The following is an 18,164-nucleotide window of genomic DNA, read 5'->3' on the forward strand; positions in this document are numbered from 1 at the left end:
ATTTGAAAAATAAGTAATGCATACAGCTTATAATTGCATTAAATAATTTATTGACTTCATTATTTACATATTCCTTCTGTATTATAAGTTTAATATGATAATACAAGGAAATATAACAATACTTATGTTTATATCAATCCTTAATTTTATAGTAATAATTATTTATTTAACTTTCTAAATATCATCTGAATTAATTTCTTTCGTAGATGAAATTAAATCATTTTCATTAAATTCATCAAAAGATGTAAAATTAAAAATTTTATTTTCTTCTTCGTCTTCAAATTGTAAAAGTGTATCATTACATGTAGCCATACTACTGGCATTTCCTATGTAATTTGGTAATATATTTAAATGAACCATAGAACTTTTTACATTTGGTAGATTCTTATAAATGGTATTATCATTATCAAATGTTTCTAATAATTCTATACCTTTATAAACGTTTACTTCTTTCAACGTATTTTCTCCATTTGAATTTTTAATATTTACAGCTCCTAATAAATGTTTATTGTCTATATTCTCTTTTGAATTAGACAATTCTTTTCTTATATTATTAGATTCAAGAGGTTCATAAATATTACATTTCTTTTCTTCTTTACTGCCTTCCAATATCTCACTAGCTAAATTATATTTTCTATTATCTTCTATACTAATGTTATGTAATGTGCGATTATTACTATTATTGTAAGATGATATTAATACATTTTTATCATATTTTTTCTTTACAGTTAGGTCATTAATGTTATTTTTTAAGTCACTGTTCATTGCTGTAGGTTTTGGATTTCCTTCATAGTTCTCAGTTTTATATTCAGGAACATTTTTTTTATAATTATTTGCACTTTCATTAACAGAATTTTCAACTGCTATAAAAATTAATAAGATACATAAACAATAAACTAATATTTTTTACTTAATTTACAGTGTTAAGATAAACCTACCAAAATTTTGAGTTCTTAAAATTGGAATATTTGAAAGTACTTTTCCAACTAATAAACCAGCTATAAATATAAATAATAAATGTATGACATAAATTCAATATGAAACATGATATCTATGACAATAATTGACATAATCCATACCAGCCATCCCCACTGCAGTACCTCCAATGAAATATGACATACTATTCTCATTTTTTGCTTTCTTTTTCTTAAACATTTTTAAATTACAATGGAATTAAAATATATAATTATATGAATAAACTTTATTAATAGAGGTATCCAAGAGATATCACTTTCTGCAATATTCTAAATACACTAAGGACATTTTAAGGACATATTAAGGTAAGGGTGAAACATAAACACTAAATGTATGTTATAGCAAAATAACTGATATATTTGAATTACTTTAGTTCAAAAATTTAAACTAGTCACTTTACAGATTAAATATATATTAATAAATCTTATATTATTACAAATGAAATATAAAGAAACCTTAGGAGACACATGTCAAAATGTAAAATTTGAAAATTATTAGAACTGAATAATTTCAGATAAATATTGTGTATTGAAATGACTTTAATTCTTCTGGAAAATATAATTCTTTCTTTATTCAAATAATTTATATACTTAACACGAGTACTAATTAACTTAAGCCAGTGGACTGAATGTTTAAAATAATTACATATGTATAAAAAATTGGAAAATTAAGTAAATAAACCAAACTAAAAATATAAACGAGTACATGCTTGGAATTTGACAGCTCTTTTACAAGTTGGACACTTTTTAGATGCACGTAATGCTTGCTCTAAACATTGTGCACAAAATATATGTCCACAACGAGTAGACATAGGTTTCATTTTAGAGGATAACTGCTCAAAACAGATTGGGCAAGTTAACATAATTGTGTTTCCCTGAGTGGAGTCGTTAAGATAATATATTCCATTTTGCTCCGATGGGGCAATATTATCTAGATCTATGATTTCCATTGCTTCCACATCTTTACATGAACTTTCAACTGATATCTCTCTAGAACAAAAAATTCAATAGTTAAATAAATTTATTGTTTTGTTGAATAATACTCCAGTATAGTAATAAATCCAAACATACATTACAGAATCATACAGTTGTGCTGTCTGTCGTTTACTTAATTTACGCCTTCGTGATTTTGTTGCGCTGTTATTATTACATATATTTTCAGCATTTTTGTTTCGTACTTTTAAATGATTATCTCTTGGTGAGTCTACAGTCAGGTCAATAAAATCAATTGGATCTGATGTGTTTTGCATTGTATCTATAAAATATATGAAATATATACGTATATACACGTGCCCACTATAAATATAAATAAATTTTAATAACCTTAACAAAAGTTAAAACAAATTTATTTCAATTGTTTATTCACTTTATAACGGTTTGCATCGATATTCTATTTTTCTCTATACGTGTATCCAAATCTTTAAAACGTTATTAACCAATATTATTACAGTTTACATTATTATTAATTATTCTCTAACCTTATTTTTGTCACTAATCGTATTATTATCCCTTCTTTTTAATATTTATTAATTGCGATAAATCGCACAGCACATCAAGTAACAGTAGTTTACATCAGTTTAAAAACACTTCCAGAAAATCTTCGTTTACGTATGAAAGCAGAACAGTTTCGATAGTTCCGACCAAAGAGTAGGGATTTTATCTCTATATTTTGTTTGTTTTCGATTTTTGATTATCGATATAACTCTATTTCTAAATCGATATGTATTCAAATTTAAATTACAAATAAAAGGTAAAAATTAGTACACATCAGCCAGAAAGATAATTTTATAACAAACATATTATATATTCAAAATTATTGTTGTACATATTACAAAATTATTAAATAATTTATTTATATAATGCTATTAATAGATATACTCATATAATATAAAATTGCAATGTGTGCTTATTCATTTTTTAACGTAAATTATACATATAATAGTGTCTTGTTATATGGCCTTATATAGAGTTGTAATTTAGTAGAAAAATCGGGATAGGGTCATACAATTTGAAATCTTATGCAACACTTGATCGTAAAAATGTGTAAATTCAGAGTTACTAACATTTTTTGCATGCGTGATAGTGAATGTAAAATAAAGTTATCTAAACAGGCTATAAAAAAGGAGCCATATATCAAGACTACACTGTAGTTTGTAAAATTCATAGCCAGACCTTTATTACATATAAATATTTTGTAATATATTTTAATATATATATACATGTTATATAATTATATATGTTTAAAAAATTCGCAAATTAAGAGAATTAAAAAATTTATATATATGTATGTATGTATATGCGGACTATTGTAAAAGTACAGAAAATACATAATTTATAATTTTAATACTTTCAGCTCTACAGATAACACTTTCCAAAAATTTCTTGAGCACAAATTATGACCAAAATCATGCATCGCAAGATACATACTCATTAAAATACAAATTGAATTATATACAAAAATTATATAACAGAGATATGTAGGCACTTTACACATCATTGTGTTGCTATAAAAGTATGTGTACACATATATTTAAACAAATATAATGCAATATTCATTTATTAAACTTGTAAAAATGCAACTTATATTGTTTCTATATTTCATTCACTGTTAAGGACACTTTCATTTTTAGAATTATTTGTTGATAGGACTTCCTACATATAGCTATGGTAATAAAAAGAAACTATTTAATGTCAAAGTTTAAAATAAACATAAACTTTTACAGGTATTACTACACACACGAATTGACTTTTATATTATTATTGCAAATAGTTGATACTTTCTTACTTATGTAATCTTTAAAAATCTGTCCATTAAGCAACGTACCAATATATCCTTATTGTAGCGTTTTAAGTAAAAAGAGAACAGGCTTATAACATTCTTAGACGATTAAATGTACGGTTTTATAATTAATTTACAAGAAATATTTACTTAGCTAATATTTCTTAAGATATTTTCGCTATAATAAAACGTTCTCGATTACTCATTTATACTAACAATAATTATAAACAATGATATTAACAAAATGGAATTCTCTTAAATTTGATACGAATAACATTTTTATATTACGTATAAAGGCAATGATATATCTTATCAATTTCAGTCGTCCACTCAATGTTTTTTATTCATACCATTTTGAGTGGATAGTTCAGGTTCATTTTTTACTATATAAAAACACCTTGATAATTTTCGAATTATTATAAAATGGACGGTAAAATTCCAATACTTTATCAAAAAATACTAGTAGTCCTTAGATTTTTTACAAAATACCTGATTAATTAATAACGAAACAAAATTTATATCTTTGGTTATCATGTACAGTGAAGTTTCGCTATATGCCTGTGGAGGGGATGATACAAGTGAAACAAGCCCGAAAATTTATGTGAACAATTCGTCTCACAAGTCATAGAAAAGGCCATATAGCGAGACTGCACTGTCGATCAACAAACTACATTACGTCATTGGTTAATGAGCGTCTCGACTACTTTTATTACGATTGCGTAATAACGAAGCATCCAACAGAGAATAAGTACCAGGTTCGAATACAGGTGGATATTCAAGACCAGGATAATCCGGTGGTGGTATATAAGGTAATGTTGGAGGAATTGCCGAATTTCTGCTTGCAGATGTATTTCCTTTCTGATATAAAGGATGATTTGTACCAGTCTAAAAATAATTTCATTTTTAAATATATTTAATATTATAATGTAATGTTTAATGTTATTCTGGGAGACATACTTTCGACGATAAATTTGGAGTAGACGGCGATGGTACATCTGGACTCCAATCACTAGCAGTGCTAAAACTTTGATTGGGAGTATGAGTACTATTTCCAGTGAACGAACTGACTGATTGACCAACTCCACTATCGCCAGGACTTTGGCTACTACTAGATCGACTGGATAATCGTGATTGATTATAACATTTTTCTCGAAATAGTGCTCTATGTAATCTTGGCGAACCTATTCAAATTTCATAAATCTTAATGTAAAATATAGTTAATATTCTTAATTTACATATTCAACATTTACCTAATAAAGTTTTCTGCGTCTCCTTAGGCAAATCGAGCGTGGATGGTTTTTGTTGACATTTGGTTCCGAATAAATTTTTCAAGCGATTTGGTTTTTGAACCTGTTCACCTTTATCCAAATGCATTTCAAATGCAGCGGTCATCCCCTCTTGTTCAAATGGCGAAGTCGGTATAGGAGGTGGTTGATACTGCGCTACATTTTTTAAGCGGGTTTTGTCGTAATCTACATCTTTCTTATCAAAGCGTCGTAAAGAATCTAACCAATGCTTATCTGATGAAACATGTTCACGACGATTGGTTAAGTTAAAACTTCCTTTACGACTAACAGATGCTTCTTTTTTTGTACGCTGTAAAGTATCGTAGGAAGCGTGAACCGTAAGATCATTGTTAGACCCAGAAGAACCTAAAAAGACAAAGGATTACCTTAGTTCTATTATATTTTGGGATTATTACATCAATTATAATAAATATAAATTTACCTTCATTTCGAATAAGTCGTTTTGGTATTGACTTAATATCCTCTACTAAATTACTAATATTTTTAGATGAATGATATTCATAAGGTCTAGAAATGTCATGATTACTTGAAGACTGTATTTGACTTGCATAAGCATTTGTATTATAATCGTAAGCAATGCTTACTTGTCTATTAGATTTTTCAACATCTGATTTAGTATGACACAATGAAGTTGACTGCTTTTGTTCATTTGCGGTCTTACAATGATATGAATTACAAGGTTTTATTTGTGGAGAATTTAATCTATCTACTGTTTTCTTCTTGTTAGTACAACCAAACTCATTTGATTTTTTGTGAATTTGAGATTTTAATGCTTCCCCTGTATTTCTTTCCGAATCGAAATTTCCACTAGACTGTCGACTATGGGCGTTATCAGCATTCCGTGAGTAACCATATACAGCAGTATTATTTACTGTTTCATCGTTGTTTTTACTCCGGGAATATACGGTATCATTATTGAACACGGCATCAGTAGCAACTTTGGACTGTTCATTACCTGTTTCATTGTCATAAAAATTTCTATGCTGAATGTGAATGTGATCACTACTTAAAGGTGTCACTCGTGGTGACATAGATCTATTTCTTGACATTTGTCTTTGATCTTCTTGTTGCGATAACATAAATTCTTCTAATGTAATAAAACCTTGAAGGTCATCTGGTCTTCTACTTCTGTTACTAAGACACCTAAGCATTAAATACTATTTCACTATTTTATTACATTTAATATAATAGAAAAAAAAATTATAAAATGCATAAGATGTACTGTTCCTTGTACATAATTAACATGTATTTTAAAATCAATTAAGGGTAGAGTATAGGACAATAGTTAGAATAAGGAGAAAACATGCACAAAATATAAAAACATATAAAATAAATTTAATCAGCATTTTACGTTTATTAGTTTATTGTAAAATGAAATGTATAACAATATTTTTTATTGCAACTGTTCCTTTTTTCGTGCGTTTTAAGATCAGGAATTTACTTTTACGTTCAATATAAAAAGAACAAAATGATAAAAACGAATTGATAACAACTTAAAATTAAAACAATAAAATTAATGTTAGCTTTACAACATGCAATATAAACTGTTACCTGTCTGTTGTACGTCTGTAATCACCCATATCTTGAGTATTACTTGACATGTCAGTAGCGCTATGAGATGAACATAATCCATAAAATGTGCTTCCCGCAATTGTCATTTGTAAGTCAGGTGAATTTGGAACAGAATCTTGCTTTCTGAAAAATAAAATTTATATTATATCCTTATTTTAAACGAAATATTTTATACTAAATAAATTTACTTATTAGATGTAGATGTCGGAAGCACCCTTCTATAACTCCTAAATTGTGCTGTTGGAACAGGTACATTATGATTCCTGGTACCAAGAAATTTTAAATATTTTCTATCTAAACTAGCACCACTGATTTCATGATCCTTGTATACAGTAGAATCTTTTCGAACAACTTTTTTTAATGATCCAAACGATTTTTCAAAATTTGGTTTATATTCTGGCGTCTGCACATTTTTTGCTTTACTTTTTTGTTCGCCATCGCTCTCATCTGTTTCGCTGAAAAGGGCGCTATTTCGACTGTGCCCATCCGCACCTAAAGTTGCTTTGTTAATTGCTTCTAACCACATAGCAAGAGAATCTTCCGTATCTGCAGCAAAGTAGAATACCGTTCCTGTATAATAAACTTTGAATGCATATCTTCTCGATTTTACTTCAGCAGCTCGTGACACGGTGAATCCTGTTAAAGCTATAAGACAATCTGCTTTCAAGCTATTCTGGCCCTTAAACCTATAAACATAAATGCAATTAAACAAATATTTATAACATAAATATACTAATGTTAAAATTCATATGACAAACCTGTATAAGGAGGAACATTTTAGGACAAACCAAGCTTTAGCCCAAGCACCACCCGCACCTCTTGTGCGGTATGTTAACCAACCCTCTAAATCACTTGTTCCTATATCTTTAACAGAAATATTCCTTTTTCCTAATTAAAAAATAATACATAAATCAGTATTAACAAATACAAGGTTTTATGAATATTGGTATAATTCTTATGTGCTAGTTCCTTACTTGCAAGTAAAACACTTCGTTTCCGATTACTTCTAGGACTATTGCTGGACGATTTGTTTAAACTTCCATGCAGTCCAATACTTCTAGCTACCATCATAGCTTTGTTAACTACACCCTTTTCAAAGCTTCTTTCTTTGTCAGATACTTTAGATTTATGTTCTGGAAATTGTGATTGCTTCGAAGAACATGAACCATCTGGAGAATCCCTATTTTGTGAACATGTTTCAAAATTATGACATTCTATTGGTGAGCTAATATAAGCAGACTTATCAGCAATAGATTCATAAATATTACAGCCAGATTTATTTTCTTTTATTTGCTTGTCATTGCATTCCGTGTATAAAGGATCTATGCTTGAACTAGGTCTGTGATCATTACTCAAATTATTCGACTCGTCGATAAATTCTATTGATTTAGTCGTATAATGATTATAAGCCTCAAAATAATCTTGTCTTTCTTGATGATCTACATTACTCTTTGTATGATTTTCTGTAGAGAATTCCGTTTTTTTTATATCTTTTCTGGTATTGGATCTTTCGGATGTAGTATATTTTTCTTGATCCTCAAATGCTTTTGAAGTATTCTCTATAGATCCATCTGTTAACTTTGAAAAGTATTTACGTGGTGGAGGATCTGGTGGTATTAAATGAAGTTTAGTTTCTAACATCTTGCTAGATTCTATTTTTGTTACCTCTGAAGATTTACAATGTTGTACTGCACTTCCTGTATTGCATTTTCGTTGATTAATTAAATCATCAGCTTCTGTATTGTCATTTTTTATTTTCTGAAAAATTTGAATTTGAGAAATATTCTGAGCAATACTCTGAATATCATCCTCGGTAGAATTTAAATCATTTGCTGTTATATTAGATTGTTTCTCCATTGACTTTGTATGTTCTACCGAAGTATAATTAAATGTTTGAAGAATTTTTCGAAATTTCTTTGAATTCGAATTATTTTCATTATTATTTTGCACATTACTATCTGCTAATTCCAATTTATTTTCATTTTTTTCATGACTTGAAATTGTATCATTTACGACATTTTGTGTGATACATGTCTTTGATACATCTTCCAATTCAGAATTAAAATTGTTCATTACATTTTTTTTATCACATTTATTTAGGTCATTAATAAGATAGTCATTATTGCTTTGGTTATTTTCTATATTGTTTTTGTGATTTATATCAGTTATCTTAGATACTGTAATTTTACGTGAATCTAAATTTTGAGATATTTCCAAAAATTGCTTCTCTACATTATCTTGTATATTATGTCTAACAGGATCAGTCACTTTTTCAATTCTATTACTATAAAGCTTTTCTTGAGTACTTTGTTTTTGATCACCACTATCTTTTAGCTTCTTTTGATTTCCACAATTTACGAAAGTCGAATGATTATCAGTCTTGGTTGCTAATACATTGCTTATATTACTTGTATTGTTCACAGATGGTTCTAGAGTACAAAATAATTTTTTCCTATCTTCTACATTATCACTGTCTATTGAATCATATGCTGGTGTGCTATAACTTTTATCTAATCTTCCCCGCTCTTTACTACTACATATATTAGATTCTTTACTGCTAAGTGTATTTTTATTATTACTATTTTTATTTGTAATAAAGTTGTTGCATTCATCTAAAGGCACACTCGTATCACTGAAATTATCATTAGTGGTAACATTAACAGATGTCTGAGAAATTTGGCTAAGACTATTTTTGTTACTAATAGTTAACATGTCTTCACAATTCTGAACAGTTTTACATTCATTTTTTGTTTCATGCATAGTATTCTCTATTTGAAGAACATCAGATTTAAGAGATTTGTCTTGAAACTGTACTTTTTTATCATCAGTTTGCCCATCATTTCTTTTTTTTCTTTTACATTGTTCTATACTTATACATGTTTGTGGTCGAATATTAGATGGTACATTATCTAAACCATGAGCACAAGAAGCTGCTTTATCTCGTAACTGAGAAGTTGTACTGTGTTCCTGCTTTAACTCTTTCCAGAATTGTTCAATATCAATTCCATGCTTAGTAGTAGGACTAGCACCAGTTATAGTAGCACGTCTTTGAACTGAATTTCTTGGCTTCGTTGAATACAATCGAATGGATAAAGGTGGTTCTGTTTCGCTGTCTGAATCACTACTATCTATAATCATTGTATCTAATATATTGACAGTGTCTAAAATACTTGCAGGTTCTGGACTGGGATTCTTTGGCCTGAATGATTGTAAAATCAAATTGAATTATTTGTTTTTTTATGTATAATAAATTCCTTATAATACATATGTACATATAATAAATACCTTGGTAATGGCATTGTAAAATCTGGTATGGTTAATAATTCTGGCCTTGGTGATGGGAGATTGTGCTGCCATCGGGTTGTATAAGTTGTTTTTTTATTGCTTGGAAGTCTATATGGTTTTATGTAAATCTGACCATATACTTTTGTATGTCTTGGTCTGCGTTTCAAAGTTAATAATACTTCTGCTGGACTTTCACGAAATAATTCTAAGAGATTTTTTCGTTCCCAACCAACCACAGTTTGGTAATTAACCTACAAAATTTGTTTGAATTATTAACAAGCAAACCTAAAATAGAAAAGCAAAAAAAATACCTGAACAATTTCATCCCCTTCTTCCATTTTACCACATTGATGTGCAGCTGACCCAAATTTAATTTCAGCAATTTGATGGGCTCCATGAAAGGATGGCAAAATATAAAATCCCTAAAAAAGCAAAAATAAAGAAATTTTTACTTTCTCTCATAGTAATTTTACTACATGTTATTGAGACTTAATTATCTAAACAGGAAATTAAAGTTGTGTGGAACTGATGATTACAGTATTATCTTCAGAGGATGTAGCAGGATGTAGATACTTCCACAATGATTATAAAATATAGCATTCCATAATTTATGTCAAATAGTGTTTTAAATCAGTTTAATACTTACTAAATCATCTCCAGGTTTCTTTTTTAATGTTGCTAGATCTAAACTAGCAGGTTGCAATATCATAGGATCAGTAATATCCTGTATTATATAATCTGCCAATTTTGCTAACTGACCACAAATCGTTCTAATCTCTTCTATTGGTTTTTCTGCAAATCTGTCTCTTTGTGCACATGTAGCCATTTCTAAAGCCAATTTCATTAATTCAGCTTTTTTGTCATTATATTCTAACTGGCCACTAAAAGGAGGACGATCAAGCCATCTTACTAATGGTTTTACAGCCATTATAACAGATGCTACATCAGACAATGTTTGAGTGGTAACAGGCTTAGAATCTGTCTGACGGGATAATTCATTTTGTAAACTGTGTGCCTGACAAGATAATCGTAATGCCAATAACTGTAAATTTTCACGATCAAGTTCATAATGAAAATTCCTTAAATATTCTACAGCTTCAAGAATAATTTCTTGGTGGCCCAGTTTTAACACTCCAAGATGTTCTAGATCTTCTGGTCTTAGATTTAATAGTTGTTGTCCATTAACACTGTGATTCATAAAACTATGTACATAAGGAAGTACTGAATTATCCAAACCTATAATAAAAATTATAAATGATTAAAAATATTTTAATGCTTTGATATGTTCAAATATTTCATAATATAATGAATTGTAAGAATGAATTCGTTTTTTAAAACAATGCATGTAAACAAATAGTGAAAAAGATAAGGAAAATAAAAAGTCACAGATATAAATAAAATCATTGTAATAACATGTTTTTTAAAAGGAATTAGGCCAAATATAATTAAGAATGGTTTTGAAATGATATATCATTTACGATTTAATCATTATTTATGATACTAATGAAACGATTAATTGAAAGGAACAAGAGAGGGGTGTGGATGTATACAGTGAACTTTTCCCATGCAAATTACAATTATATATTCATGTAAATAACAAAATTCACTAATTTCTTAAAATATATTGCAAAATAAACTAATTTACGGAAAATAAAATTTTTCGCACCTTTTAGCCATTCGCACACTTGATCAGTTTTCCATTCAGCCACATTAACATACGCCATGACCCGATCATGTACTAATTCACAAAATGTTGAAGATTTTATTTGTCCTCGATTGTTCTAATTTCCAACTTGCCCCATCGATAACTGCTAAATACTTGATTCAACAATAACTGACTGTATGAATGGTACTACATCATATAATAGTTCAAAATAATCGCGTTACGCTGCGCTTTCATCGTTTATACACTACCAACTTTACATAACTGAATAAAGACACGTCGCATATTTCCATACATATAAATTAGCTACATTCTTATTTACTTTACGTTCGGAAAGGACATAATTGATTCCACAGCTTTTTTTTGTTTATAATATTTACTACGAAACGAAACAATACAATAAAAGTTGAATAAACATTTTCTTTATACAATTTGGTTTGCTTCTGGTTGGTACTTAGAATCACTGAATCTCAAACTAGATTTAATTGTTCTATATGTGATTCATCATAGCGCTGTAATTATCATGCAACATTGAACATTGTTTTAAATTATGTTATATTACAAAATCACTTTAGCAAGATTAAATACATATTATACATGAAAATTTATGTAAATAATTATATACATGTAGTATATATATCACATTGATACATATACAATATTACATAAATATGTGCTATTAATTAAAAAAAATAAGATATTGTACCATTAATGAAAAAATTTTAAATATACAATAATACCGAGAATAGCTATTTCTAACAGTATAATTAGGATTAATACAAATTTATTCATTAAAACTTTTCTCCGCATAACATTAAGTATTCTTCTAGTTTTATCTAACTCTTCATCTGTTTGTGATAATCTTCTTTTTGTTCGTATCAATCTTTCTCTTTGTTCACCCAATTCAGAAATCACCTCTGTACCAATTTGTTCATTTTCAATGGCCAAGGCTTGAGATCTGACAACAGATTGTGCAGAACGTGCTAATGCTGCATTGCCTTCTAATAATGTTCGCCGATGTTCCTCTTCCCAATTGATACCGAAATTCATTGTGATTGAGTGTTAACAAAGATGTTTGCAACGATGTACACAATTCACTCAAATTTCATAGTCCATCATAATATTTATAAATTCACTTTCATTGACTAGAAACATAAGTAAAAATTATAAAATTGTTTATCCTACATACAAGTTAAAATGAAATACATAAATGTAAAATTTAAATTTTAACAAAGATTTAATAGAAAATAAAAATTGTGTACTAGAACCATCTTGGTTCAAGTCAAATTCTTTAATCATAAGCTCCATTTCTTCAAAAGTAAGATTACAATCAAGCTTCGTATTCAATGTTTGTAAATCTTCTAACGTTATTTCATTATTTACAGAATTATTTGTAAACAACTTGAATACAAATTTAATTTCGTCTATAGGATTTCGTTTGTTTAACTTTTCTGACACTGTATAAATATTAAAACAAATTTAATTAATAAAAATAAAAGATATTTTGATCAATATTTTATCACACACACCAATGTAATTAAAATCTTCAAAACTTATTTTGTTATGACCATGTTTGTCGTACATTCGCATAGTTGCTAAAACATAAGATTTTTTAACTGCAAAACCTAAAGCTTTCAAAGCAGCTTTCATTTCATAATAATCTAAATAACCATCAGAATCACTATCCATTAAATAAAATGATTCTTTTAAACACTCTTTTCCACTAGTTCTAAGTTTACTGCTTATGATATTTGCCATTATTGAGTAGCAACTAATTCTGTTTTACTAGAATTATATTATTAATGTTTACCTTTTTTGATAATTCACAAAGAATGACCTTCTCTTGTTACTGGCGAATTATAATGCAATTTTGACCAATATATACAAGCTTGTTTTTAATGTTCTTTTCGCCCATGTATTTACATCAAAATTTTTGGACAATTGGAAAGCTATCGAAAAAAATTCAGCTGTATACACATTCAATTCTGTAAAATTCTGTATGCGAATGACAAGCATATGAATATGTATATATATATATATATATATATATAGGCGATTTCTATGATAAGAATCGTGTTACCTTTGCATTAGAAATAGGCTTTAAGGAACTAACAGGTGTCACTGATCTTTAAACTTTAAACCGGCATTGCTGTAGGGTTTAGTAGCGTTTATATTCTGTTGTTTTTGTAATAAATGTTACTTTAATCAGTAAATATGACACGAATTACATTTCTGCATCCTGATCTTGGAATTGGTGGAGCAGAGCGGTTAGTGGTTGATGCTGCATTAGCTTTAAAAAAGAATGGTCATGAAGTTAATTTTGTGACAACTCATCACGATCCAGAGCATTGTTTTTCTGAAACAAAAGATGGAACAATACCTGTAACAGTTGTAGGAGACTGGTTACCCAGACATATTTTTGGTAGATTTTTTGCACTCTTTGCTTATATTCGTATGGTGAGTTTTTTTCATAACATACGATATATTTTATAAAATCTTATATATATTTCATAGATCATTTTAAAATATAGTGTTGTATTGCTTTTACAGATATATGCAGCTAGCTACATTATTTTCTGCACAAAACGACCTGATATTGTGTTTTGTGATTTAGTTTCTGTATGTATTCCTATTCTTCGATTAAGAATTCCATCTATAATATTTTATTGTCATCATCCAGACCAACTGCTTTCACAGCCAGAAGGCATTAGTAAACAACTATATCGAGCACCTCTTAATTATCTAGAAGAAGTGACAACTGGAATGGCACATAAAATATTTGTAAATAGCATATATACACGCAATGTATTCAAAGATACCTTTAAAAGATTACATGTTGAGCCTGAAGTTTTGTATCCTTCCATTAACACAAACTTTTTTGATAAAACTCGAGTGGTATCCTTAGAGAGGGTGCTTGATAAAAAATTACCAGCAGATAGTATCATATTATTGTCAATTAATAGATATGAACGTAAAAAGAATTTAGACTTAGCAATAAATGCATTAGCAGAACTTGAGAAGTATTTAAGTGAGGAAGAATATAAAAAAGTATATTTAATTATGGCTGGTGGATATGATAAAAGAGTTGAAGAAAATGTAGAATATTATTTAGAATTAATGGGACTAGCTGATGAATTAAATGTTTCGGATAAAATGATATTTCTTCGTTCACCTTCAGATATTGATAAAGTATCTGTTTTACAGCATTGTACAATTTTATTATATACACCTCCAAATGAACATTTTGGTATTGTTCCACTTGAAGCAATGTATTCGGAAAAACCAGTAATTGCACATAACTCTGGGGGTCCAAAAGAATCGATAATTTCCGGGGTAAACGGTTATTTAGTTGATTTATCCGGTGACGCGTTTGCTTCAAAAATAGCTGATTTGATTAAAAATCCAATAAATGTTAAAGAGTTTGGTAAGGCAGGCAAAGATAGATTTATGAAAACTTTCAGTTTTTCTGCATTCAGTGCCCAATTAAACCAGGCAGTCGAAAATTTAATTAATAGCGATAAAAAAGAATAACATTGTCGAATTTAAATCTGTTATTTTTATACATTATGGATAAAATTTTTGACTGTTACATTTTAATTACAGTTTTTATGTTTAAAATGTATGGAAAAGTTACATTGACTATAATTCATTAATAAAATACATTAGCTACTATATTTTTTCGATTGAAATGTATACATGCTAATTGCAATGCAATTGTTACTTGCTGCTGTTTTATTTATATATCAATATATAATATATATTTAATATATTTATATTTATATTTATTATGCACATATTTACATTACATTTAAGGAAACACTGTTGGCTGGTAGATATAAAAAACATTAGAACTATATTACAACCTATTAAGTTTTAAATTAAATATTTTTTAATATATTAACTATTATGTAAAGATTTTATTCTTTGTCCACCATATTGTTAAAGTTTTTATTATACAATTAAAATACAATTATTTTAATGTAATCAGAATATGTTGTATCATTTTTTACATAACAGTCAACATACTAATCTTATTTAATTATTTGTTGCACTTATTGCAAAAACTTATGAAACATAAAATTAATCCATCAATTGTAAACTGTCAAGCTTTTCACTGGAATAAAAACCTGCTTTAACTTGTCTTCCACCAAAAAAGCGTCCATTTAAATCGACAACAGCCTTAATAGCACTCTCTATTCTTTTGAATTCTACAAAAATTCTAACAGCTTCCTCTGGAGCAGCTTCAGTTACTTCATGAATAATAACACGTGCAACATCACCATATTTTGTGTTACATTCATCTTTAACCTCAGGTTCAAGATCATCATCTACTTCCCCAGGACCAACCATGTTGCGTAACAGTACAACCTATTTGAAAGTAACGTATTTTCAAGTAACATTTGATGGATACTTATACAATCAATATAAAAAACAAATGTTTCATAACTCACCTTGCTGGGACATTTCATTATTTCTGTAATGCTAGGTTCTTCAGAAGGTTGTGTAGGAGGAGGTTGTTGTTGTGGAGGAGGTGGAGAAGCAGCAACAGGTGGTGGTGGTGGCATAAGTTGTTCCCTCTCTCCAACAATTCTTCCACCTCGTTTACTAGTTTTTTCAACTTGTAAAGCAACAGACATTCCTTGCTCTTTTTTACCAAGACCTTGTCCTTCTTTAAAACCATATTTGGCCATAATTTTTGCTGCTACAGATGATGTTGCATATCCCATACTAGTTGGTGGTCTTGGTGAAGAGGGTGGAAGATCAGAAGATTCTTGTAAAGAAGGTGGTGGAGCTATAGCTGCACCACCAGCAATACCTCTTGATGTTGGAGTTCTTTCTTCATCTCTTTCGGGTGGAATCATTGTATTATTCCCAGATGAAGTCTAAAATGAATATATGAATTACATCTTGTAAATAAAGTATATATTCTATATAATATATATTATTATATGACATCTAAGTTACCTGAGTATCTTCAAAGCGTGAGTTGTCTCGTCTACGTTTACGCATTTCAGTTTCTTGATCATGTTCTCTATCGCGTAAATCTCTTAGTTCCTTGACAACTTTGTCATATTCATTAGGCCACATAGGATCATATTCATTTACTACATTCCAATCAAATTCACCACCGACTCCAATACTGCTGACAGTACCAGAAGAAAGTGGATTGCTATGTAGTCCGTCATCATCTCTGTCTGTATTTCGATTGGCTTTTGATTTTAAATCTATTACAGGTGCTAATACCGCTGTGGCTTTTCTATATTGTTCACGTTTTGGCTAAAACATAATAGCAATAATTTTTAATATCATTGTAAATACATTATTGCTATATGAGAAATATACCTGTGTAGTGGCAGCTTTTTTTAATTGTAACTGAGACTGCAATAATTTAATGCTGGAGGACCATCCAGCTACTTTTTCTGACGTTCTGTGTTTATCAAAATCGTCATACAGAGACATTGTGTATTATTTTTACAATTCAAGAATGATTATGTTAAAACATTCTTTACTTAAACCCAAACTTATGTTGTTCTAGCGTTCCTATAAATATTATAATTTAAAATAAACTATATTTAAAAAAAATTTTATATTGCATGCTCCTTCTATTGATGTTTAAAGTTCTGTGCTAGAGGTTAACATCTGTAGCGCCTCTACGATGTCATGCAATTATGTGTGTACTTCAGTGCACTTATAACAACTTATAACTAACTTCAGATGTCACAAATGAAAATATCACAACAGTATCCAAAAAAGTATACATGATTATATTTTTTTAAACGAAGGAGAGTAAATGAAAAGTCCATATCATATTGAATAATATATTTTTATATTTTTTAGTCATTACAATGTTTTTAATTACATATTCATTCCACAGTGAACATACTTTATTCAGGCAACTCAGCTAATTTCAGCGGATTTCCTATTACTCATATATGGTTGTCATGTGTATAAAAAACATAGTGTTTACATAATATACATAACATGTCTCAAATATTAAATGAATGATTCAAAAATACTTTATTTCTTTGTATACGCATATATCGATAAATATTAATTTTTTATTTAACGTAACATATAATTTTAGGTTAAAAGACTCTTATTTAACAATTTTTAATTAAATGTATGTATATATAAATATCTGATTATTTGTATTGTAATCGAAAATATTATATACAGTCAAATCAAATGAATTATCAATTCTGCTTTCAAAATTATTTAACCAATAGATATTGAGAATGACTACTACTTTGATGAATCAAAGATTATTTTACATTAATTCGCTGGTAGTCAATGATTTAACGAAATTGTAATATTTTAATTAATAGTTCATGTAACGTTTATTCGGTAAGGTAGAATTTTAATTAAAAAAACTGAAAATTTCTAAAATTTAGTTGACTATGATAGCCGCATCATGGAAGATAGCGTTCATAGCTACAATGATGTTTGGCGGGTAATATAGCATAAATCTAGAAATATAGGGACAAGATAGAAACTATAGCATATAATAGGGTCAGAGCATAAACTTGAGGGGGGAAACCATTGTGCGACGAAACGACAAAGTAAACTGATGTCCAGTTTTGATT

The 18,164-nt window shown here is 28.7% G+C and overlaps 6 protein-coding genes across 14 annotated transcripts; 1 reads left to right on the forward strand and 5 right to left on the reverse strand.

Annotated features, from left to right (window-relative positions):
- Positions 1–27: 27 nt before the first annotated feature.
- On the reverse strand, positions 28–1,311 carry LOC143265803 (uncharacterized). Of its 2 annotated transcripts, none has more exons than XM_076539915.1 (3): positions 1,080–1,311; positions 939–998; positions 28–860 (listed from the first exon to the last, which is right to left on the reverse strand). In XM_076539915.1, the coding sequence occupies exons 1-3, from the start codon at positions 1,153–1,155 to the stop codon at positions 175–177; spliced, it is 822 nt and encodes a 273-aa protein (XP_076396030.1). In that variant the 5' UTR covers positions 1,156–1,311; the 3' UTR covers positions 28–174. The 2 variants fall into 2 exon arrangements, with proteins under 2 accessions (XP_076396030.1, XP_076396029.1); XM_076539914.1 differs by having other exon boundaries at positions 28–863.
- On the reverse strand, positions 1,308–2,610 carry LOC100882704 (uncharacterized). 3 transcript variants are annotated; one of them, XM_003704823.3, is made up of 3 exons: positions 2,453–2,610; positions 2,046–2,229; positions 1,308–1,964 (listed from the first exon to the last, which is right to left on the reverse strand). In XM_003704823.3, exons 2-3 carry the CDS (start codon positions 2,222–2,224, stop codon positions 1,661–1,663), a joined length of 483 nt encoding a protein of 160 aa, XP_003704871.1. In that variant the 5' UTR covers positions 2,225–2,229; positions 2,453–2,610; the 3' UTR covers positions 1,308–1,660. The 3 variants fall into 3 exon arrangements, with proteins under 3 accessions (XP_003704871.1, XP_012144287.1, XP_076396037.1); XM_012288897.2 differs by having other exon boundaries at positions 2,046–2,270; positions 2,453–2,597; XM_076539922.1 differs by lacking the exon at positions 2,453–2,610 and adding an exon at positions 2,298–2,425.
- A 144-nt stretch (positions 2,611–2,754) lies between these two features.
- On the reverse strand, positions 2,755–11,795 carry cnk (connector enhancer of ksr). Of its 3 annotated transcripts, XM_012288898.2 has the most exons (12): positions 11,584–11,795; positions 10,564–11,153; positions 10,229–10,339; positions 9,918–10,168; positions 7,607–9,831; positions 7,391–7,520; positions 6,821–7,318; positions 6,612–6,755; positions 5,482–6,203; positions 5,004–5,405; positions 4,711–4,934; positions 2,755–4,638 (listed from the first exon to the last, which is right to left on the reverse strand). In XM_012288898.2, exons 1-12 carry the CDS (start codon positions 11,639–11,641, stop codon positions 4,438–4,440), a joined length of 5,556 nt encoding a protein of 1,851 aa, XP_012144288.1. In that variant the 5' UTR covers positions 11,642–11,795; the 3' UTR covers positions 2,755–4,437. The 3 variants fall into 3 exon arrangements, with proteins under 3 accessions (XP_012144288.1, XP_012144291.1, XP_012144290.1); XM_012288901.2 differs by lacking the exon at positions 10,564–11,153; XM_012288900.2 differs by lacking the exon at positions 2,755–4,638 and having other exon boundaries at positions 4,818–4,953.
- A 142-nt stretch (positions 11,796–11,937) lies between these two features.
- On the reverse strand, positions 11,938–13,569 carry Vti1b (Vesicle transport through interaction with t-SNAREs 1b). 4 transcript variants are annotated; one of them, XM_076539919.1, is made up of 3 exons: positions 13,391–13,569; positions 13,110–13,175; positions 11,938–12,725 (listed from the first exon to the last, which is right to left on the reverse strand). In XM_076539919.1, the coding sequence occupies exon 3, from the start codon at positions 12,628–12,630 to the stop codon at positions 12,289–12,291; it is 342 nt and encodes a 113-aa protein (XP_076396034.1). In that variant the 5' UTR covers positions 12,631–12,725; positions 13,110–13,175; positions 13,391–13,569; the 3' UTR covers positions 11,938–12,288. The 4 variants fall into 4 exon arrangements, with proteins under 4 accessions (XP_076396034.1, XP_003704831.1, XP_076396035.1 ...); XM_076539920.1 differs by lacking the exon at positions 11,938–12,725 and adding an exon at positions 12,733–13,037 and having other exon boundaries at positions 13,391–13,567; XM_003704783.3 differs by lacking the exon at positions 13,110–13,175 and having other exon boundaries at positions 13,391–13,568.
- A 97-nt stretch (positions 13,570–13,666) lies between these two features.
- On the forward strand, positions 13,667–17,579 carry Alg2 (alpha-1,3/1,6-mannosyltransferase Alg2). The gene is made up of 3 exons (XM_003704826.3): positions 13,667–14,037; positions 14,131–17,378; positions 17,456–17,579. The coding sequence occupies exons 1-2, from the start codon at positions 13,795–13,797 to the stop codon at positions 15,109–15,111; spliced, it is 1,224 nt and encodes a 407-aa protein (XP_003704874.1). The 5' UTR covers positions 13,667–13,794; the 3' UTR covers positions 15,112–17,378; positions 17,456–17,579.
- On the reverse strand, positions 15,339–17,065 carry Spf45 (splicing factor 45). The gene is made up of 4 exons (XM_003704784.3): positions 16,924–17,065; positions 16,546–16,857; positions 16,032–16,463; positions 15,339–15,948 (listed from the first exon to the last, which is right to left on the reverse strand). The coding sequence occupies exons 1-4, from the start codon at positions 17,038–17,040 to the stop codon at positions 15,661–15,663; spliced, it is 1,149 nt and encodes a 382-aa protein (XP_003704832.1). The 5' UTR covers positions 17,041–17,065; the 3' UTR covers positions 15,339–15,660.
- Positions 17,580–18,164: the final 585 nt, after the last annotated feature.

This window comes from Megachile rotundata, chromosome 14 (assembly GCF_050947335.1).
Source record: "Megachile rotundata isolate GNS110a chromosome 14, iyMegRotu1, whole genome shotgun sequence".
In the NCBI taxonomy this organism is placed as follows: domain Eukaryota; kingdom Metazoa; phylum Arthropoda; class Insecta; order Hymenoptera; family Megachilidae; genus Megachile; species Megachile rotundata.

Coding starts and splice junctions, on each gene's coding strand:
- Vti1b (XM_076539918.1), bottom strand. CDS start 13,338: ATGGCAAATATCATAAGCAGTAAACTTAGAACTAGTGGAAAAGAGTGT. Junction 13,038..13,109: donor TGAAGATTTTAATTACATTG/GTGTGTGTGATA, acceptor ATATTTATACAG/TGTCAGAAAAGTTAAACAAA.
- LOC100882704 (XM_003704823.3), bottom strand. CDS start 2,224: ATGCAAAACACATCAGATCCAATTGATTTTATTGACCTGACTGTAGAC. Junction 1,965..2,045: donor CAACTGTATGATTCTGTAAT/GTATGTTTGGAT, acceptor TTTTTGTTCTAG/AGAGATATCAGTTGAAAGTT.
- LOC143265803 (XM_076539914.1), bottom strand. CDS start 1,155: ATGTTTAAGAAAAAGAAAGCAAAAAATGAGAATAGTATGTCATATTTC. Junction 999..1,079: donor TACTGCAGTGGGGATGGCTG/GTATGGATTATG, acceptor TTATATTTATAG/CTGGTTTATTAGTTGGAAAA. Junction 864..938: donor TTTAAGAACTCAAAATTTTG/GTAGGTTTATCT, acceptor TAATTTTTATAG/CAGTTGAAAATTCTGTTAAT.
- Spf45 (XM_003704784.3), bottom strand. CDS start 17,040: ATGTCTCTGTATGACGATTTTGATAAACACAGAACGTCAGAAAAAGTA. Junction 16,858..16,923: donor AAAAAGCTGCCACTACACAG/GTATATTTCTCA, acceptor ATTATGTTTTAG/CCAAAACGTGAACAATATAG. Junction 15,949..16,031: donor TAATGAAATGTCCCAGCAAG/GTGAGTTATGAA, acceptor ACTTTCAAATAG/GTTGTACTGTTACGCAACAT.
- cnk (XM_012288898.2), bottom strand. CDS start 11,641: ATGGCGTATGTTAATGTGGCTGAATGGAAAACTGATCAAGTGTGCGAA. Junction 7,319..7,390: donor AAATGTTCCTCCTTATACAG/GTTTGTCATATG, acceptor TTATGTTTATAG/GTTTAAGGGCCAGAATAGCT. Junction 4,935..5,003: donor GACGCAGAAAACTTTATTAG/GTAAATGTTGAA, acceptor AAATTTGAATAG/GTTCGCCAAGATTACATAGA.
- Alg2 (XM_003704826.3), top strand. CDS start 13,795: ATGACACGAATTACATTTCTGCATCCTGATCTTGGAATTGGTGGAGCA. Junction 14,038..14,130: donor TCTTTGCTTATATTCGTATG/GTGAGTTTTTTT, acceptor TTGCTTTTACAG/ATATATGCAGCTAGCTACAT.